The sequence below is a fragment of the Oncorhynchus mykiss genome, chromosome 17 (assembly GCF_057628025.1).
Source record: "Oncorhynchus mykiss isolate SJ-2025 chromosome 17, ASM5762802v1, whole genome shotgun sequence".
NCBI classification, from domain to species: Eukaryota; Metazoa; Chordata; class Actinopteri; order Salmoniformes; family Salmonidae; genus Oncorhynchus; species Oncorhynchus mykiss.
The window spans coordinates 52,585,389-52,606,960 of NC_143038.1; the positions used below are offsets into that span (position 1 = coordinate 52,585,389).

The 21,572-nt window shown below is 42.5% G+C and overlaps 2 protein-coding genes across 3 annotated transcripts in view; one reads left to right on the forward strand and one right to left on the reverse strand.

Moving 5' to 3' along the window:
• Positions 1 to 904: 904 nt before the first annotated feature.
• LOC110494474 (solute carrier family 2, facilitated glucose transporter member 1) lies at positions 905 to 20,841 on the reverse strand. The gene is made up of 10 exons (XM_021569565.3): positions 20,291 to 20,841; positions 13,713 to 13,808; positions 7,205 to 7,365; positions 6,837 to 7,077; positions 6,541 to 6,703; positions 6,118 to 6,305; positions 5,116 to 5,220; positions 4,917 to 5,018; positions 4,563 to 4,766; positions 905 to 3,675 (listed from the first exon to the last, which is right to left on the reverse strand). Exons 1-10 carry the CDS (start codon positions 20,306 to 20,308, stop codon positions 3,475 to 3,477), a joined length of 1,479 nt encoding a protein of 492 aa, XP_021425240.2. The 5' UTR covers positions 20,309 to 20,841; the 3' UTR covers positions 905 to 3,474.
• Positions 19,895 to 21,572, forward strand: part of LOC110494475 (polyhomeotic-like protein 2) — a 95,568-nt gene continuing 93,890 nt past the window's right edge. The window contains exon 1 of one of the 2 annotated variants that reach the window (XM_090205947.1): positions 19,895 to 19,974. The gene's annotated coding sequence lies outside the window, so the exon portion shown is untranslated. The remainder of the gene's footprint in view (positions 19,975 to 21,572) is intronic. The other variant, XM_090205952.1, reaches the window with a different exon arrangement.

Consider the following 21,572-nt stretch of genomic DNA (forward strand, 5'->3'; position numbering starts at 1 on the left):
AAACAAGTCATTGTTTTCATTTCACTTCACCAATATGGACTATTTTGTGTATGTCCATTACATTAAATCCAAATAAAAATCTATTTAAATTACAGGTTGTAATGCAACAAAATAGGAAAAACGCCAAGGGGGATGAATACTTTGCAAAGCACTGTATCAGATAAAAAGGTGCACTGAACGTTTCAAATCCAGTCCCAATCGTATGGTCAGTGAATTCATCGGTTAGATAGGGGTCATTCAGAGTATACTGGCTTGTGTGGTCCCCATGAGAGAGAGAGAGAGAGAGAGAGAGAGAGAGACAGAGAGACAGGAAAGGGGGGGGGGGGGGGGGGGGGGGGCAGCAGCCCGGGGAGAGAGCTGGTCTTGGGGGGAGAGAATTTGGGTTCAATTGTCCTGGGATCAGACTATCTCTGACCTTGTGATCTTCAAAGTTTCCTTTGACGCAGGGAGAACCACCTCATCTGGCCACTTACCCAGACATACACACTCACTGATGCAAATTCACGCTCACACACACATGCGTACGCACACACGTCTACAATTTAATAGAAAGATACATTTTTGTTTCCCTGGCAACAGAATGGTGGCATTTATAAATCAGTAAGGCATCCTCTCCTACAAAGCTTATAAAATATTATACAAGGCGTATGTCTAATTTTGGATTTGATTGGTTAAAACTGCATTCCAGCCGGAGTCTATTCCACAAGTTACCACCGGCTAAATCTATGATGGTTAGATGAAATGCCTATTCACTCTGTTCCAGCTGACTGCGCAATCCACTGCCTCATCAGCCCAGCCAGGCAAATCAATTATTAGAAAAGTAGAAGGCGTTTAGAGCATCTGCAGTCATTGAGTACAATCTGAAATGAATTGTTGTGAAAATAAGACACCCAGCTAATTGACGTTTTCCTGTATGCTTGTTTTATTGAGTCAAACATCCAACCACACATCTTACAAAAGAAAATAAAACCATCAGGAGATTGACACCATGGCACACTGTTTTACAGAAGATCATTCTGTTAGAGGTTTATTTTCACCCAACATACAAACATGCGCTTTTACAAAAATTAAATGCATACTGTTTACTAAAATGTGTAGAAAATAAAAACAACACTAATAAATTAGGCATCTAATAAATAGTATATATCTTTCAATGGTTCATGTACAAAGCTGAAGTAAGATTGTGTTAATAGTTATCTCATACGATATTTCTTCAGACAGGAAATCAGACAAAATAAAGGCAGGTGTGTAGATGCACAACTACCGAAACTAGTCATATTCCTCTATAAGTAGTAACATATTTTATACATTTGGGTCCTTTACTATTTGTTGTATTTACATTATAAGTATTGTGGCCTTTTTAGACAATTATTCTTCGCAGTGATGGATTTCTACAACTCTTTTATGCATATATTCTGTGTTAATAAATGTGTTTATAAAATGCCCAAATATAATTGTCAAACTATACACACAAAGTATACTGCATTTGATTTCAGTCCGTAAGTGCATCTTTTGCTCTCCATCACAAGGTTGGAGTTCAATCAGGCATATCTAAAGGACAGTCAAGTCTTGGTGCCTACATTGATCCTGCCATTTGATGACTTAGGGAGACTTACAGTCAATGAGTTTGCGGTGTCTTAACCGACACATTGTTGGTGGAGAAGAGAAAGAGTCCCATATAATTTAAAAGACACAAACTATATATTTGCATGGATTTGAACACACAAACTCAGCATGGAATGACTACAATGGATATTGCTTGTGGAGTTCTGTTCGGGTCAAGGTGCATTACTAAAACTATTTAGACCACTTCAAAAACGTATTCAACTGGCCAGATTAGCTTATATTTGATTATAAAACATATTCTACCAACCTTATGACCTCAAATAACATAGATCTGTGAATGTAGAGATGTACTAGTTAAACAACAACAATGATATCATGTAATCCAACAGTAGCTCTTCAGTTTCTTATCAGTAACATAAGGTTCCATATTTGGTAAAAACATTTTGAGCCAAGCTCCAACTACAATTACGGAAGATTTTCAGTAACAAAACAGCCAATATTGGGATGATAAAGTGCTGCTAAAAAGAAAACTTTCCTCAAAAATGTTTTATTAGAGAATAGAAAACTTCTTACAGTGGCACAGCAGTCAAAGACAGGAGCCGCCTACATCAATAGATGCTGTTGGCTATATCAGCTGACTATACAGGATTGTCAGCTATGCGTCACAAAACTAAGTTGAACAAGGAAGCAGCAGTGCTGAACTATGCCAAAGGCATTGTGGAGTTACAATAATGAAAAGCACCCAAAAAGAAAGTCACCACTTTTCAAGGAACATGGAGCATTAGCTGGGAGTTTGACCCCGAAGGGTCTAAAAGCACTTTCAGGATGAAGCAGACCTTGGTAAGGCTGGAAGCCACATTACATTTGGTTACTGTTTGAAAGGCAGCCTCCTTTTCTGTCAAAGGCACAAGATCAGAGAACAACGTACAGTCTTGTGAACTGCTAGAAGGCTCTACTGGGAGTGTATTCCTTGTATGATTTTGGACCAGGCGTTTAAACTCAAAGTTGTGAGGGACTTCAGTTACGTTTTAGAGGTGGGGGGGTTGTAAGTCAGATTTGGGTATATTTTACATCTATATTAGTCTGCAGTGAAATGGGCTGATGTTGCTTTTCAACTGAGTATAGTTTGCTATACAAAAAAGAGTAGAAATGTCTCAAATAGTCCCATGATTTCATAGTGTAAAATTCATGCTCATGGGTATTGCTTGGGAATTAAATATAAAATGTATGCATACAGTAACTTATAACAGCTGGCTCATTTGTAACTGTGTCTTTTAACTAAGACATAAACATACAAAATTATCTTTATGATTTTATTTATTTTTCCTTAAGAAATCCATTTGTAAAAAATAATTAAAAGCCTATCCGGACAGAGATTAAAAGTGAGTTGGTAAAAACATATTTCCATGGCATGCAATTTCTTGAGGGTATTCAATGAAAATAATTGAGACCTGCATAAGAGGCAGAAGCATGGATATCAAAACCGACAAAATTAGAAAGATAACAGACAAAGGAAGAAAAATAAAGTAAAAGTAACACAGGATTTTACTGTTTTCTGATATAAAATTTGAAGTTAATTGAAAAGACCACCTTTTCCTTCTATCTACCATGCCAACCCACCCCCTTACACCCAGGTTCCTGCCCCCACCAAGTTTTTGTTGTGATGAGAAGAGAAGGAGCGCTTGAAACTTTGAGACAGAGGATCGAGCAAGAGGTGAGGGGCATCTGTTCTCTGTTTGGTGAACATACCTGAAATGTGATGGCAGCCAGTGTGTCAGTTTAGTAGTCAGTTTGCACACATCAGTGAGTGGGCTACTCTGGTCCCCTCATGTTGGGGTGGTGAAGGAGGGTTCATAGCCAGGCCTCAGCAGGGGGTGTGGGACGAGAGGAGAGGGGAGGGACAGGTGCTTAGAGCTGAGAGTCAGCCCCCAGGCTGTTGAGCTCCTCCGGTGAGTGCTTCTCTCCCCCAGTGCCAGCTGACTGGCGGAACCCGGCAGAGATCTCATCAAACGTCCGGCCCTTGGTCTCAGGCACCTTGAAGTAGGTGAAGATGAAGAAGCTGAGCAGCAGTATGGTGAATATGACAAAGACATAAGGGCCACACAACTCCTGTAGGGCGAGACGGAGAAAAGAAGGAGAGAGAACATTGAAGATCATGTTCATTAAGCAGTGGGCTCCAAACAAACACGTCTTCAAACTAACAGTTCACATACAGTACATCAAGATTAGGGTTGCAAAGAGTGGGTATATTACTGGAAACTTTCTAAGTTTACCAGTAAACTACTAGAATGTTGGTATCTTTCAAGGATTTTATGTAATCTATCACAAGACATCTAGCGGCCCTTTTGGGCACTTTAGATTTTTACAGGTGTCTGTAATTATCCCTGGCCCTTGGTGCGACCTTATCATATGTAAATATGTATGAAATAATTCAATAAGATGATTTTAAAATAAACATTAGAATGACAAAGCTGTAAAACATGATCCTAAATTATCTTCAACTTAGTGAATACCATTGATGTTTAATATGAGGGTTTCAGCAAATATCCTTTATTAATTCTTAACACACTTCTATTTATTTTACTAAGTCAACATTTATTAGTTTTCAGTGTTTTGGCATCAAACTGGTGGCAGCTGTGAACAGAATAAATGTTTGGAAGAGTTGCAGAGTTAATGGAAAATAATGCCAATGTTGATTAGATGCTTTTTTCCTTAATTAGGTTATGTTCTCTTGAACCATATGGTTTATGGACAATATGGACACAGATATAACAAATTCATACTATATAGGATTTTTAAATATTTTATTATTAAAGTATAAATTACTAAATGTACGATATATTGCCATACATTTTCTGTTAATTACCAAAATTAATGAAGATTCCAGTAACTTTCGTAAAATACCAGTAGCTTTGCAACCCTAATCGAGATGAGTATGCAGACAACATCTACCATGATGAGCATCAGTGACTAACAAGGCTGTGCTCAGTGCTTACCTCTACATACTGGAAGGCCATGCCCACTATGAAGTTGGCGGTCCAGTTAGAGAAGCCAGCCACAGCGAAGGCCGAGGGCCGGGGTCCTTGGGAGAACAGCTCAGCCACGATGAACCAGGGGATGGGACCCGGGCCAATCTCAAAGAATGCCACAAAGGCAAAGATGGCCACGATGCTCACGTAGGACATCCACGGCAGCTGTTCCTGATGGAGGACAAACAGACAGCAGGGGGTTAAACTACTGGTATTCATTCAACATATTATATTTACAAGGACGTGTATCAATAAACCAAGTGTCATTCCGTATGAGAGCTGCTAGCCTTATGTGAAGTGTGCTGTAGTTAGTCTACGTACCAGCAGAGCCAGAGCGACGGTCATCAGAACGGCAGCGCCTGCCATTCCTATCAGCCCCAGCAAGTGGAGAGACCTGCGTCCGGCGCGCTCCACCACAAACAACTGAGAGGAGAGAGGGTTGAGTTACACTGTCCAACCCCTAATGTGGTACACCATGTGCACCATAAATGACACATACACATCTGCCACAGTTACTCACCGACACCACAGTGAAGGCTGTGTTGACCACACCGGCACCAATTGTAGCATAAACAGGCTGAGCAACTCCGGCCTTCTCAAAGATACGGGTAGAGTAGTAGAAAACCTGCAGGACACCAACAGCACAGTTTAGAATTGCAAAATAGGTAGTATACTGTATGTCAGGGATCATCAACTAGATTCAGCCGAGGGCCATTTCTTCTTGAGCAGATGGTCGGTGGGCTGGAACAAAATTACAAATAATTTGTAGACTACAAATTGACTTTTTTAAAACATTTTTTTATTTATCCGTTATTTTACCAGGTAAGTTGACTGAGAACACGTTCTCATTTGCAGCAATGACCTGGGGAATAGTTACAGGGGAGAGGAGGGGGATGAATGAGCCAATTGTAAACTGGGGATTATTAGGTGACCGTGATGGTTTGAGGGTCAGATTGGGAATTTAGCCAGGACACCGGGGTTAACACCCCTACTCTTACGATAAGTGCCATGGGATCTTTAATGACCTCAGAGAGTCAGGACACCCGTTTGACGTCCCATCCGAGAGACGGCACCCTACACAGGGCAGTGTCTCCAATCACTGCCCTGGGGCATTGGGATATTTTTTAGACCAGTGGAAAGAGTGCCTCCTACTGGCCCTCCAACACCACTTCCAGCAGCATCTGGTCTCCCATCCAAGGACTGACCAGGACCAACCCTGCTTAGCTTCAGAAGCAAGCCAGCAGTGGTACACAGGGTGGTATGCTGCTGGCAAGAAGACCAAACAGATATAATATTTGACAAAAACATAATCACTTCAAACCAGTTGTATACGATCACGTGTCTCTCTATTATTCGCGGGAATACTTGGGAACAAACTTGGAGCTGATTTCCTGGTGTTATTGTAGTCTTCTATGTTGAACAATAACAAATAAAAAACCTGGGGGGCTAAATAAAACCACCAAATCAGGGGAACCCTGCTGTATGTGTTTGGGGTGAGAAGTGTGTATGAGAGGTGACTCACAGCGTTGATGCCAGACAGCTGCTGGGAGAGCTGAAGCATGATAGCGATGAAGATGGGCTGGCGGTAGAGTGGCGAACGGAACAGCTCTAGGATGGTCACCTTCTTCTCCCTCATCATCTGCCTGGCCTCCTCCTTCATCTCCTGCATGTCTGCACTCACGTCTGTGGTCCCACGCAGCTTCTTCAGGACTGACAGAAACAGAGCGAGAATGGAGGTTACATTACAGTCTGCTAGGGCTGGGTCACTCCATACCAGATCAATTCAGGCAATTCGAGGGATACATTTAAATTAAACACATTTATTGAAACATGGCCCTTATTTTAGATAATTTTCAACTCATTCAAACTGACAGAACTGACATTGGCTGAACTGATGACATCAAGTGTATGAATGTGTGTTTGTGTATAAATGTACTCTGCTCACCAGTCTTGGCCTTGTTCTCCTCGTTACGGTTGATGAGGAGGAAGCGGGGGCTCTCGGGGCAGAAGGGCAGCAGTGCACACTGCACTAGGGCTGGGATGAAAGTGAAGCCCAGCAGGAAGGGCCACAGAGATGCGTTCCCCATTAAGGCCTCCATGCCAAACACCTGAACCACAACACATAGTTAGACCACCATCAGAATATCATATAGAACAGCTCTCAAAGAGATTCCTTTGGAAAAGCATACAACTCATCCATTATTCACCATCCAAAATATCCCTGTGCCCATTGGCACTGACCTGTGCCATCAGGATGCCTGTGACGATGCCTAGCTGGTGGAGGGTGCCCAGGGCTCCTCGGAGGGCAGTGGGGGCCACCTCACCCACGTACATCGGCACAAAGCCAGTGGAGAGGCCGGAGTAGAGGCCCACCACGAAGCGCCCGATGATCAGCATCTCCCAGGAGCCACCCATCTTAGAGAAGCCCATGAGAGCAGCGGAGACAAAGGCCAGCACGTTGGCCATGAGCATGGAGTTCCTCCTGTAGACACCACAGAAATAGTCATGTCAATTATAGTCCACTTACTTACAGACATTTACATATCACACATGTAATATCATCTCACATAACACAGTTGTAAATAAACATTGTGAAGTGTCGTATTTACCTGCCAAAGCGGTTAACGAACAGGCCCACGGAGAAGGAGCCGAAGATGCCGCCGACAGAGAAGATGGCGACGGAGATGGACCACAGGGTGGTGAGGGAGGTCTTGGTGATGGGCTCCTGGTACCGGTGTGACCATGTTTCGTTGAGGAACCTCTCAATAACCTAGCAGAGCAGGAGAGAAAACAACACAAGCTCACAACACTGCCATAGACAGAAATCCCAGTCAAATGTACCATAGACATACAGTAATGTAAGAGACAGTAAAAAAAGGTGTTTCCTTGTCCTCATTGCCATTGGCCAGGTGGCTGCTGTTTGATGTATGGCCAGTAGATGGAGGTAGAGGATTGTATTTCAGGTTTTCCAGCAACAAGGTCGTTTGTAGGAGAGCGAGGTTTCAGGTTTCAGCCCCTTCCCCACAGTGACTCAGTGTTGATAAACATACATATGTCTGATCAGCTTGTGCTGGAAGTTAAGTGGTACAGGCTGGGAGGAATGTCCCCCTCCCCCCATGTCTCTGCCGTGGCACACTGACAACTGTCATATGTCTAGGACTCCCTCTACCTCTATCTAGCACTTCTAGTACTCAGCACTGAGCCCTGCCCCCTCCTGTCCTCCTCTCCCAAATATCACTGCTGGCTCCTGTCATGTGCTTTACTGATAGATTATACAATATACCCTTTACCAATACTTATATAATGCTGAGTGATTGATATAGAACTGTTAATGTATTTTATAGGGCAGGAGAGGTAAGCTGGGTATGCTCTTCAAGATATGGTATAGCCCAACACTGTCAATATAGTTCCATAAAATAAACATTCTTACAGATAGAGAATGGCAAGTCTACCTTATTATTATTTCTTATTCTTGATTTCTCTGAATAGGCTTGTGTCTGACTCAAAACCTAGCACGCACCTGGCCACAATGAAAAAAGCTGTCCATTCATGACCGGTGACCCTGTACTGATTAAAGCATTACTGTCTCTGTGGACTCCTGGCCTGGCAATGCGGAGGCATTCAGGTCTGTCTGTCTATGCTACAAGGGGCCCAATTTGGAGCCGGCAGGCAGGGTGGAGAAGCAAACCAGGGCACTTGAGAGACACCTAATCTAATCAGTGCTACAGTCTTTAGAGCGGAAGGGCTGCATCACATCGGAGAGAGAGATGGAGATTTGGGCTGGGGGTTATTAAGGGTCTCCATATACACGGAGTGTACAAAACATTAGGAACACCTGCTCTTTCCATGACATAGACTAAACAGGTGAATCCAAGTGAAAGCTATGATCCCTTATTCAGTCAGTCTAGATCAGTGGTCACCAACCTTTTCTGAGTCAAGATCACTTTCGCAGTCAAAAAGCAAGCTGAGATCTACTGCTCAGATTTTTTTTTTTTTATACATTAACCTCACACAAACAGTTTTGTAGGAATGATGTTTGGGAAGTAGGCCTAACACATTATCACAGCATATTGGCTATATCATTGGCCTGCCAATATTATTAATCAGACCATATCATATTTTAAAACTCAAGCTTTGATAACAAAATAGATCAGTTGGTTTAGCACTTGTGAGGCACTGTGGAGCATGAATTGAAATAATTCGCTTTTTTATTTTACTGGACTGATGGTCAACGAGGTCAAATTACGACATCAGGGATCTTCAGGTCGAAAAGTCAGAGCTCTAGAAAGATGCCCGAGTTTCCAACTGACTTGGAATTCCGAGTTGGATGACCGTTCAAAACTATTTTTCCCAACCACCTCTCACGGTCCCTGCTCTCTCATTCCTTTCTTCTATTGAGACTGACCAGAGAGAGGGGACACCGTCTTCCATCTGATCGCGAAACTCGAGTCGCACCGCATCTGCCTCATGCACAAATTCATGCTGTTCCTATGACCAGAGAAAGTTAAATATTCCTTCAAATTAAAATTGACACGACAAGCTGCTAATAATAATAAAACGCAGGGCTATCAATACTTGGCTACTCATTCATTGCAGCTGCAGCCCGAGCGGAAGTACGGAGAAGCGCGTTTTGTAATAGTGTAGAATAGTGACATCAGCTGTCAGAGCAGCTTACTGATCATTGCACCTGTACACAGCCCATCTATAAATAGCCCACCCAACTACCTCATCCCCATATTGTTTTTTTTTCTTTTTCTCCTTTGCACTCCAGTATCTCTACTTGCATCATCTTCTGCACATCTATTACCCCAGTGTTAATGCTAAATTGTAATTATTTCACCACTATGGCCTATTTGTTGCCTTACCTCCCTAATCTTACTACATTTGCACACACTGTATATAGATTTTTATATTGTGTTATTGACTGTATGTTTGTTTATCCCATGTGTAACTCTGTGTTGTTGTTTGTGTCGCACTGCTTTGCTTTATCTTGGCCAGGTCGCAGTTGTAAATGAGAACTTGTTCTCAACTGGCCTACCTGGTTAAATAAAAGGTCAAATAAAAAAACAGTGACAGTGCTGAATATAAACTTAAACATGAACTCACTCATAAAAACAGCATCTCTTTGCCGTATTCGTTGACAGTCTCTCTGTGGTCATGGTTTTAAAAATGATTAAATCTAAAGTAGGCTAGCAGCCTATTAAACTTGGCTGTGGCCAGGGTCATGGAAGCTCTGTAGCCACGGTGATTTGAGCTATCCGATTGGGCAGTGCAGTAGGTGCACTCGATTTAGTAACAGATTTGCCAGTCCGCCGGGTAGTCGGAGTTTGTCTCATGGGAACACTTTGCTTACCCAGTGCGGCAACAGCTCAACATGACTTTAAAAAAGGAGTGCAAGCCTTTATTGTTCGTTGGCTTTTCTACAGAAATATTTGGTGATCGACTAGGAATGCCTTGAAGATCGACAATTGGCGACCACTGGTCTAGATGAAGAGGAGGCAGGTTAAAGAAGGATTTTTAAGCCTTAAGACACTTGAAACATGGATTGTGTATGTGTGCCATTCAGAGGGTAAATGGGCAAGACAAAATATTTAAGGGCCTTTGAAAAGTGTATGGTAGCAGTGTGTCTAGAACTGCAACGCTGCTGGGTTGTTCACGCTCAACAGTTTCCCGTGTGTACCAAGAATGGTCCACCACCCAAAGGACATTCAGCCAACTTGACACAACTGTGGGAAGCATTGGAGTCAACACTTTTGACACCTTGTAGAGTCCATGCCCTGACGAATTGAGGCTGTTCTGAGGGCAAAAGGGGGTGCAACTCAATATTAGGAAGGTGTTCCTAATGTTTTATACACTCAGTAATTAGTCATGCTGTATCATATTTATCATGGATCTCAAATCAAATGAAAGTTTATTGGTCATGTGCACAGGATACAGGGTGTAAATGGTACAGTGAAATGTTCTGGGTGTGTCTCTATGTTCAGCAATACTACTATTTCTGTGAATACTTCCCTGCACTCTGTATGTTGATTCTAAACAGCTGTGGCATTGTGTGGTATTACTGAGCATGTGTCAGTGTGCTTATGTGTGTGTATATACGTAACTGGGACCTCAGCTGAGACTGAGGAGGGGAAAGGAGGGCAGGTTTACACTGGCCCAGTGTCTGAATGACAGCAAACCTCTACATATCCATGTCCTCTACATGTATGTTTGTTTTACTCCATGTGTTGTTGTATGTGTCGAACTGCTTTGCTTTATCTTGGCCAGGTCGCAATTGTAAATGAGAACTTGTTCTCAACTTGCCTACCTGGTTAAATAAAGGTGAAATAAAAATCTAATAAATAAAAATATCCACTCCCTTCTCACTACTGCCCCCCTTGACCACTCTTACAGGAGGGCACCCCACCTCTACACCTCAGCTAGGCTTATACTTAGAACTAGATCATCTGGTCCTACAATCACATTTGAATTATTCACCGCTGGGGGGTTTAACCAATCAGAATGTCTACCGGTCTGTAATAAACAGGTATCAAAGTATTATTTTCTTCCCTATTGTGTACAGATGTAGGATCTTAATTTGATCACTCTTTTGTTGCTGAGAATTTTCCTGAACATCAGGAATTGCACACTTTTTTAAAATTTTGAGTTTTAAAAAGGCTTCTAAAGTTTGTCTTTGTCACCTTGAAATTTCAGACTTGATTTGCCTTAACAAAAAATATATAAATTCCTACAAAAATGTCCATTATAATCCACATAATAATTCACATTTCCTGTTACTGTAGGATTATTTTTCTGCTGTAGCAAACTTGGCTCAAATTAAGATCCTACATCTGTAGCCTACTATTCTATTCACAAAACAGTGCTGGCTCCCAAACATCAATTGAAGCACTTGGTAGGTATGACAGGTAGGTACTGACAACCAAATGAGTGTGTGTGATGGAGCAATAAGTGGTCTCCTGAGAAAGGAACATCAGGACAGGAGACAGCTGGGACTGTAGATCACACAGAGCCCCTCATATATCAAAAGTAATGGAGAGGGCAGGTGTCCCATGTATTCAGGCAACAAAGCACCTGGAACTATGAGCCCAGCTGCCAAAAGGCTTGTTCAGACAAAGACCAATACTGTGTGGATTAGCCCTTTCACCTAAATAACAAATAACACTGAAGCATGCATGAGAGCACCAGCTGTACCGGAAGACTGTGTGATCACGCTCTCCGCAGCTGATGTAAGATCTTTAGACAGGTCAACATTCACAAGGCCGCAGATGGATTACCAGGACGTGTGCTGCGAGCATGCGCTGACCAACTAGCAAGTGTCTTCACTGACATTCTCAACCTCTCCCTGTCCGAGTCTGTAATACCAACATGTTTTAAGCAGACCACCATAGTGCCTGTGCCAAAGAACAGTAAGGTAACCTGCCTAAATGACTACCGACCCGTAGCACTCACGTCTGTAGCCAGGAAGTGCTTTGAAAGGCTGGTCATGGCTCACATCAACACCATTATCCCAGAAACCCTAGACCCACTCCAATTTGCATAATGCCCGAACAGATCCACAGACGATGGAATTTCTTTTGCACTCCACACTGCCTTTTTCCAACACAGGGGCCCCTCAGGGGTGCATGTTCAGCCCCCTCCTGTACCTCCTGTTCACTCATGACTGCACAGCCAGGCACGACTCCAACACCATCATTCAATTTGCAGATGATACAACAGTGGTAGGCCTGATCACCGACAACAACAAGACAGCCTATAGGGAGGAGGTCAGAGACCTGGCCGTGTGGTGCCAGGACAACAACCTCTCCCTCAGCGTGATCAAGACAAAGGAGATGATTGTGGACTACAGGAAAAAGAGGACCGAGCACGCCCCCATCTCATCGACGGGGCTGCAGTGGAGCAGGTTGAGAGCTTCAAGTTCCTTGGTGTCCACATCCCCAACAAACTAACATGGTCCAAGCACACCATGACAGTTGTGAAGCGGGCACAACAAAATCTATTCCCCCTCAAGAGACTGAAAAGATTTGGCATGGGTCCTCAGATCCTCAAAAGGTTCTACAGCTGCACCATCGAGAGCATTGGTTGCATCACTGCCTGGTATGGCAACTGCTCGGCCTCTGACCGCAAGGCACTACAGAGGGTAGTGAAAACGGCCCTGTACATCACTAAGGCCAAGCTTTCTGTCATCCAGGACCTCTATACCAGGCAGTGTCAGAGGAAGCCCCCCCCCCCCCCCCCCCCCCCACCACCACCACTCTCTGTTGTCATCTACGCATAGTAACTTTAATTAACTCTATCTACATGTACATATTACCTCAACTAACCGGTGCCCCCGCACATTGACTCTGTACCAGCACCCACCTGTAGATATTGTTATTTTTTACTGCTGCTCTTTAATTACTTGTTACTTTTATCTCTTATTCTTATCCGTATTTTTTGAAACTGCACTGTCGGTTAGGGGCTGGTAAGTAAGCATTTCACTGCAAGGTCTACTACACCTGTTGTATTCGGCGCATGTGACTAATCAAATTGTATTTTATTTGAAACTGAAAGATTATTATGACCCACAAGACCTAATATCCCCTGGATATTGTGAGCTTTCAGTAAACAAAACCATTTTGTAGATTTAGCAGCTACAGTACAAAACTGTTCACGGGATCCAATTTAACGAGAAATGTGAAGGAGTAGGGTCAAAGAAACACATTTTGTTTAAGTAAATGGAAAATAACTTATTTCCATTTTTGGAGACACGTCTCACTGAGAGCTCCTAAATGATGTTCCCTTTAGCGGAGTGAGTAGCGCTCTCCTGGCTGTCACCTCACTTACAATCTGAGCCCCTTCGGGGCATGAAAACAGTGCTTTGCACATCACAGAGGCCCTTTAATGGAGAGTGCCTTGGACGAGATACTTGAGATATTATTAGCTCCCCTTTTTTCACGTGTTGCAGGGAACATCTTGACTGGCCAAGGCAGACACAGCGGCAGTCTCATCTGGGAAAAGGTGTTGGGGAAGATTCGAGCACGGTGTCACTTGGATAAATATAGATAAGCCTTTCCCATCCAATTCCCATAAGACACATCAGCCCCACCTCCCCACCCAATCTCGTTCCCGTGGACTCACCTTCTGAGGGGCGTTGATGACACCCGTGTTGTAACCAAACTGCAGCGAGCCAATCACTGCTGTTCCCACCGTCAGCATCAACTGGAAGGTCACTTGCTGCATATAGACAGGAGAGAAAGTCTGTTAGAAATCCCCTCTCTCCAAATGTCTGTACTGTATCAGAGCATGAAAAGAGCAGCTTGGAGGTACTTGGAGTTGATAGACTTATTGTCTTAAGAATACAAATCTCTAGGCTAAGCTATCCTGTTGCTGCCATTCCATATAGCCTAGGCCTAGGCTAGACAGGCCTTAAGGCATATTTTGGTGAGAACCTCCTTGGCACACTGTACTGTAAAGGTTAATCAATTTAGTTGTACAATATCCATTGACTTTATCTTGTTCAACTCGTTTGACAAGTAACCACTATCAACACCCTGAAGACGGCATACAAAACATATTGATTGTCCCGTCATGACTCATGTCATTTGTGTGGATCTCCTGTGTTGTTGATTAACTACAAACCAATCTAAGGATTTTGGGCCTGGTAATGCTTTAGTTTCTACATTTTTTTTTTCCTCCCCCGAAATGTAAAAGAACTTGCCTAACTTGAGCTGCAGTTTCTATAGAACGGGCTAGTGTCCTACATTGCGCAATAGGTGATTGTACTGCCCCAAATGTGTGTGGTAGTGACATAACTTGCAAGAAGGCAACCTAGCCTCAGGCCAAGCACAGAGAATGGGGAATTCATCCTAAATCTGTCCACCTCAGGTGGTTGATTGTAGGCCTAAATATTTGTGCATTAGGACCACGTGTCCACACCCAGCCCTCTCAGGAGAGGGGGGATCTAGCCTCAGTCATTGTCTGTGTTCCTGTTATTTCTAAAATGGTTTGATTGGCATAATCCCAGTGGAGCCACAAGGAAGGCAGATATTTTCCTCTTGCCATCAAGTTAACACACTAGGCGAGCCATTATGCAGTGTGTCTGTGGCGTATTGTCTGTATTGTAGGCATATTGGGATTTCGTTTTTTGTTGGTTACAATTGTGTGGAGAAGAGGTATGTGGGCTACTGGTACTGGGCGTTTTCCTCTGTTTAGGAGTTGTCTGTATCTGTGGTGATGTTTTGATAGTGACATGGCTGTTCTGACATAAGATTTAGCCTTAATGCTTTACACCAGTTGCTATGGAAGCTGAGATCCTCTTTCGTACTCATGTTGTGACTGATTCTAATCTTAAAGCCAGTGTAGTTATGACAAGGTCCTAAATGTCTGTAAAATGTGAGGGAAAATGAACCATCCCAAAATGCATTTCTGCAAGGGTAAATATACAGTAGGCTCTGACACATTGTCACAAAAAGCACTCAACTAGATAAACTTGCATGATAGCCTATATGTGCTTCCTATTCATGAGATAAACTAGGCCCCCCAGGAAGATCAAATCAAATCAAAGTTTATTTGTCACGTGCGCTGAATACAACCTTACAGTGAAATGCTTACTTACAGGCTCTAACCAATAGTCCACCCCAAAAAGGCTATATACAGACACCTGTTAGTCAGGCTTATAGAGGTAGTATGTACATGTAGGTATCGTTAAAGTGACTGTGCATATATGATGAACAGAGAGTAGCAGAAGCGTAAAAGACTATCTACATTTTAGTACTTCAGCAGACGCTCTTATGCAGAGCAACTTAAGTTAGGCTCCCGAGTGGCGCACTGCATCTCAGTGCTAGAAGTGTCATTACAGACCCTGGTTTGATCGCAGTATCACAACCGGCCGTGATCGGGAGTCCCATAAGGTGGCTCACAATTGGCCCAGCGTCGTCCAGGTTGGGGGAGGGTTTGGCTGGGGTAGGCCGTCATTGTAAAAAATGAATTTGTTCTTAACTGACTTGCCAGGTTAAATAAAATAGTGAGCATACATTTTCATACTTTTTTCATACTGGTCCCTCGTGGGAATCAAACCCACAACACTGCAAGAGCCATGCTCTACTGTACCAACTGAGTTACACAGCCATATCTGACATGGGATTATCTGACAGGGAAATTGTATTTATTTAAGGATCCTCTTTTTTAAAAATGCTGCTTTAAAGGGCACTAATGAACTAGGCCTACCTCACCTAAAATATCTGTTGAGAACAAGTGCTCAAGGCTATTCTAAACAAAAGGGAAGGCATTCCATTTCTGTTCATTCTGAGATTCTTGAAGAGGGTGGGAGCTACAAAGTGGGCTGTGTTTGGAAACACTCACTACACAGTAAGCTTAGTATAGCTCAGTAATAGAGACCTAAACAAGGGCAGGTCTGAAAGTGAGGTGGGGTAAGTGTAAGTCTGAAAAAGTAGCAGCTTAACCAATAAAGTTCCACACAAGCAATGAGTCGCAGGGGTTCAACAACTCCATGGCTGGGTTGTTATAACCAGCCCTAGCACAGGATGTAAACACACGCCATCAGGGTAGATCTTGTGTTGTATGGTTTGCTATCAGAAAACGATGAAGTCACGCCCTCCAGCTCTGAGATGGTTATCACAGCCTTAAAGACTACACTGGCCCTTTAAACAAACACCATTGTTATAAAACAGCTGCTGCCACCAGCCAAGTTTACATTCCTCCCAAAGATAAACTTCCATGCAAATCAATCTCCTCCTTCTCAGGAGTGAGTCTGTAAATTTTAGCCCAGTCACAGTGAGTGGGCTGTAGTATTGGTGACGGTTGCTTTAGGCCTAGTTAGCGCAAAGGGGCTTATTTCTCACTATTTAAATTAGTACTAACACAAAAAGATAAATGTCTCAAATGTAGCCTATAATTTTAGTCACATCTACCTCGGATCAATAAAAATGTAATATTCAGATGTAAAATGGAACAAAAAAACAACAACAATCTCTCTCCAAATATATGATTATAGTGAATTTTTACGTTTCAGACCTGCCTCATCTAGCTAAATGCATTAACAGTAAAATCTCTTTACATTGATGTATGAGATAGTCTGGGCTTGAGCAAACATCTAATGTGATCATAAGGCCTGTTCCTTGAGCAACAGTTTACTCAACACAGTTCATGGGTTATATTGGAGGCCGTTAGGTCAATTAAAATCGACTTTATGTGATCAACAAGCAGTCCAACAAGGAAACATGGTATACTGCCCTGACGAATGACGATGGTGAGCAGGGATGGGCCAGAGTTGTATAACAGAGGTATGTGGAATTGTGAGAGTCAATTCCAAGTAGGTACAATGTAAGACGGAACCCTTTTTCACATCATATCAGCACTTTGTCAGGTGACCAAAGCCTTAAAACTGACCTCACTGGTTTTGGGAGGATGTCTGATGAAACATAATTACTTCCTGCTGTGAAATGTTTACAGCCACATCTTCCCTGTAAGTGACACCTATAGTATAATGCATTAGTCATCCAGTTCCAGTGTACTGTATAACCTTTCTCTAGTCCCCCTCTTCAAACACCTCAGCCTCTGCTAAAAGTACCGCTGGGAAACACTGTATCATATTGATTAGCAAGGCCATGCTACAGTGACAGTCTGTAAGTGACAACAGTACATATAGATGTAATGTGAATCACCCTCAGGTGCTGTAAGGTTAAGGGCCTTCTCTAATCTAAACATCTGAGGTTTACGATAGGCCTAGTTCTGTTCAGAAAGCAGAAGCCATGGCTGGCTGTGCCACAGCTCCCAGTTCCCCACATACTCACCTCGCCTATGGCTCTCAATGATGGCTATGCCGCCAGCCTCACGTCCCTGCAAACGTCACCTCCTTGACAGCCTCGGGTTTCACAGGGGAACCTAATATCACTCCCTCATCCTCCTCCCTAACCTGACTCACAGCACAGGACAGCACAGAGCCCCTCCTGTGTATCCTGACTGCCTCCCTTAGTCATTCACTGAGTGAAGAGTTCACAGGAACAAGTCTATGGTCCATAACATGGTCTAAAACAAAGAGGTCAATGGATCGACTGCAGTTGAAAATTAGGGGGATGGCAAAAACTGGCACATTTACAGTAATGTGGATGAATTAATATGCACTGTACCTGTCAAACTAAATGTAATAAAGTAAAGACTGTCAGATACAAACAAAACGTTTCCATACATGTGTATTTCTGATCCGTCGAATTTCCCACTGATATCTGGTGCAAGTGTTTGTTCAAACCTGACACAATCTCAGATACAGTATAGCTTTATGGAGAACAAGCGAATGAGCCTGTACAGTACACTACAGCTTTACAGATTTAACCAAACTATCCTTCACATGAAAAGCGATTAGCAGAGGTCAGTACAGTGTGCACAATGCCTTCCACTTTTTCTGAGGAAATGAATTAGGCCCTACGTTTCTGCCTGTTTCAATTACAGCATTCACAGATCTCTTAATCCCATCTTTTATATAAAAAGTATTTAGGCCTCATTAGAACACACTGACACTTATATTGAAAGGGCATACTGAAGGGGCAGTCATGCAGAGGGAAATAAAGTGAGTGGAGGAAGCCAGTGGATTGAGTGGAATTAAGTTTTTAGAAGGAAGGAACTGAATGCCGGCTTTGGGTTTAATCAAAAGCCAGAACTGTCCACTCAGTTAAAAATCTAATTTCTTCTTAGAGTTATTCCACCCACCACAGACCAGGTCAACTGTACGCTTGCCCCAATTACCTTGTTTCTTACCCAAGAGAAAAAGAGGCTTCCACTGAACTAAAACAAAGCATTTTGTTCAGTCGAGCTTTAAAGGGACTTACAACTTGTGCCCAAACTGCCCATAAATCGGAAGGCTTTGTGTCAGAGGGAAATGCTTGTTATCCAGTCTATAATAGGACCTAAGAGGTTAGAAAGTATTTTGTTTTGGAGAGAGGTTGGGAGAAGTTATTTAGCAACGGTGCTGGTCCCAGATTTGTGACAACATAGTCTTAACCGGTATATTTTCGACCTAGCTTTTACTTTTTGCTTTTACTTCCTGCTTTTCTACCATGGTTACACTCACGATGGCCACCAGCCAACTCATTATGCCATCATTGATTTGAATGAGGATTCCTGTTCTTCTATTCAAATATTTTTTTTATGGCAGCACATGTAGTCAGGAGTGGAGGAAAGGAGAAAATGTGCTATTTGAATGGTTATTACGGAGACCACGGTCATTTGGTTGGCCAAATACAGTCATCCAAAATTCCATGAACGTCACAGCCATATGTAAAATGCAATACAATGATTTCCTTGGAAAGCTCTAGACTGGCAATGAGGACATTTATCCTAGAGCCAAAACGTAGCCTGCTTTACCTTGCAGACATACAGTATGAACCAGAATATAATTGACAAATGCTTATTACAATGTTATGCACACAGGACTGAACCATGGCTGGGGACAGCTCATTGGTATTTTGGCTTTTGACATATAGCCAGATACCCGCCACACCCTATGTCACCAACCCCTGGTTCTACCCACACGCTGACTGCCCCCTCCCTGTCCAGCTGTGCTGCACACACTCAGGGATCATAAGCACAAGCCAGAGTGCGATGCCCAACCACGAGATGCTGATTATAAACCAGTAGACATGCTCAGTGCGGTGTTAGCCTGGACACATGCTCAAAGCTCAAGCTGTCTGACAAAAGCTAAACACTGGCCTAATGGGAATGAATGGAAAGGGGTAATTTTAATTGTGTTCCAGCTGAGCGCCAGGAAATCAAACGTCTATGCCTAACCATAAAAGGGGTTACAGACAAATAACAATAAACATGTTTACCATTTCAACCAGAAGTAAACTCTAAGTGAGGGCTGGGGGAAGTGACTTTAAAGTTGTCAGGGGGGTAGCTAACCACACAGCATCAGCAGTCAGTGGTAAGTCAGCCATATCAGAGACCAGATGAGTCACGTCTCACTCTCTTCCTTTTACTATTGTAAAACAACAATAAGCAAATGTTACATCAAATGCAATGTGAAAATGAACAAAAATGATGTGAAGACCTCATATGCTGTGATAAAACAGATAATATTTAATCATCTTTAGACTTTAATGTGCTGCATTCCTGTGAGTAATGCCATCATGCTCTTCATTGAGCTAATTTTAATCCCACTACTTTATAAATGGATTACTACACCAGATACAGTCATGTTGTCAACAGAGGGGATAGGGTTTACAATTGGCCAAGACGCAGGTAGTTTGTAATGTATGGAGGGGGATTATGAATAGCCAATTAGCGGCCATGAACGTAGTAGGTCTACCCCACGACCTGACTTGCGATCGCGCGTGTGCTGCATTTTCCCCAGCAGCCGCATATCCGACTGCGTCCAAAGACAATGGTGAGCAGCACAGCACACACGTTTTACGTTTCAATTGAATAAAACAATTACATGATGGGCTAGCTAGTGTAACTTCTTTAAAAAATACTTAGTATTCGGAATCCATTGACATTAACACAGCTAGGCAGTTTGAGAGTCTCAAGCTAACCTAATCAGTTTTCAATATTACTGGGAAGCTAGCTTCCCTCTATCTCTCTTAGCCTCTCTCTATCTCTCTCTTTCTCTCAGAGAGACACAAACACATACACAGTTTTGTATATTGGTTTCTACGAATACTGCCAACTAGTCGTTAGCCTCACTCATACAATTAGCCTACCTTGCTGCCTGAATCCATTGCCGCAGTATGGCTTGTCGATATTATTGCTGGCAATCTTGAAATGTCGAGAATATAGTTTGGGTAACTTCCGCGGCAATTTTTTTTACTCAGACGAGGTGTCTCATTTTTAAGATGATAATGATACAATATGTCATAAACAATAGTATCTTCTTTGTTCTTCTTCTTTATTTTCAGCGTAATTATTTGATTCCAAATTATCCTCAGTTTATCGTGTTTATTCCACTAGTGTAATTTCTGTCATGAGCTCAAAACTTCAGATTCATCATGCCTCAAAGTTTTCTTGGGTTGTTGAAGTAGTTCGTTCTTCGAGTACAGACTGTCTACTCTTTGGGGAAATAAACCGGTGAATATATTTCCTACAGCCCGTCTAGAGTGATTGGCTGACGCAAGAGTTTAGTTCGGCCTCAATGTGAGTTGAGTTCAGCCTCAATTTGTAAGGAGGAGGCCCGTTTCTATCTCTGAGCTTCTATTGGTTTATACTTGCACCCCTATGACGACGTTAAGACATGTAACTCTGAAAAGTGTCACTTCGTTTTGTTGAAGTACTAGGTCGGATAGTTATGTGTTAAGCACATCGTCCTCGATGTATTTAATTGAAATGATACATTTTGATTACAATTTGGTGGAGGCGTGAGCAAAGTATTATATTGTAATAACATGGTTATATAGCCTACTGATCAGACGCTTGCAGCAGGGGGCGCTAATGTACTCACCATTGCTAATAGTTTGAGGTCATGGCAGGAAATGACACTGGCATGCACCACCTTTTCATCCCACTTGCAACCCCCACGTAGGCTATAAGTAAGCAATAACGTGACCTTGCCTACCACGGGTAGAATTTCTATACTTCATAGGTCTACTTGCTCCTAGTACTTTATCCCAACAATACTAAAAGAGAAGAGGTAGTAGTAGCCTAGTAATACATTTGAATGATCCATGACAACACTCATTTTTAGGCACACACAAAAAAACATCCAGTCTAGAGGTCGACCGATTAATTAGGGCTGATTTAAAGTTTTCATAACAATCAGTAATCAGACTTTTTATTTCAAACTAAATAGATTTTATTTATGTATTATATGAAGTTAAAATAAATGGGTTCATTGTTCATTCAGTATTGTTGTATTGTTCATTCAGTATTGTCATTATTACAAATATATGTAATAATCGGCTGATTAATCAGTATCTACTTTTTTTGGTCCTCCAATAATCAGTATCGGCGTTAAAAAAATCATAATCGGTCGACCTCTAATCCAGTCAG

Excerpts from the sequence above, each read along its gene's own strand:
- LOC110494474 (XM_021569565.3), bottom strand. Across the intron at positions 4,767-4,916 it reads CCGTCGCTCTGGCTCTGCTG|GAACAGCTGCCGTGGATGTC; the intron begins GTACGTAGACTA and ends GTCCTCCATCAG. Across the intron at positions 3,676-4,562 it reads TGGCCTTCCAGTATGTAGAG|GAGTTGTGTGGCCCTTATGT; the intron begins GTAAGCACTGAG and ends CTCGCCCTACAG.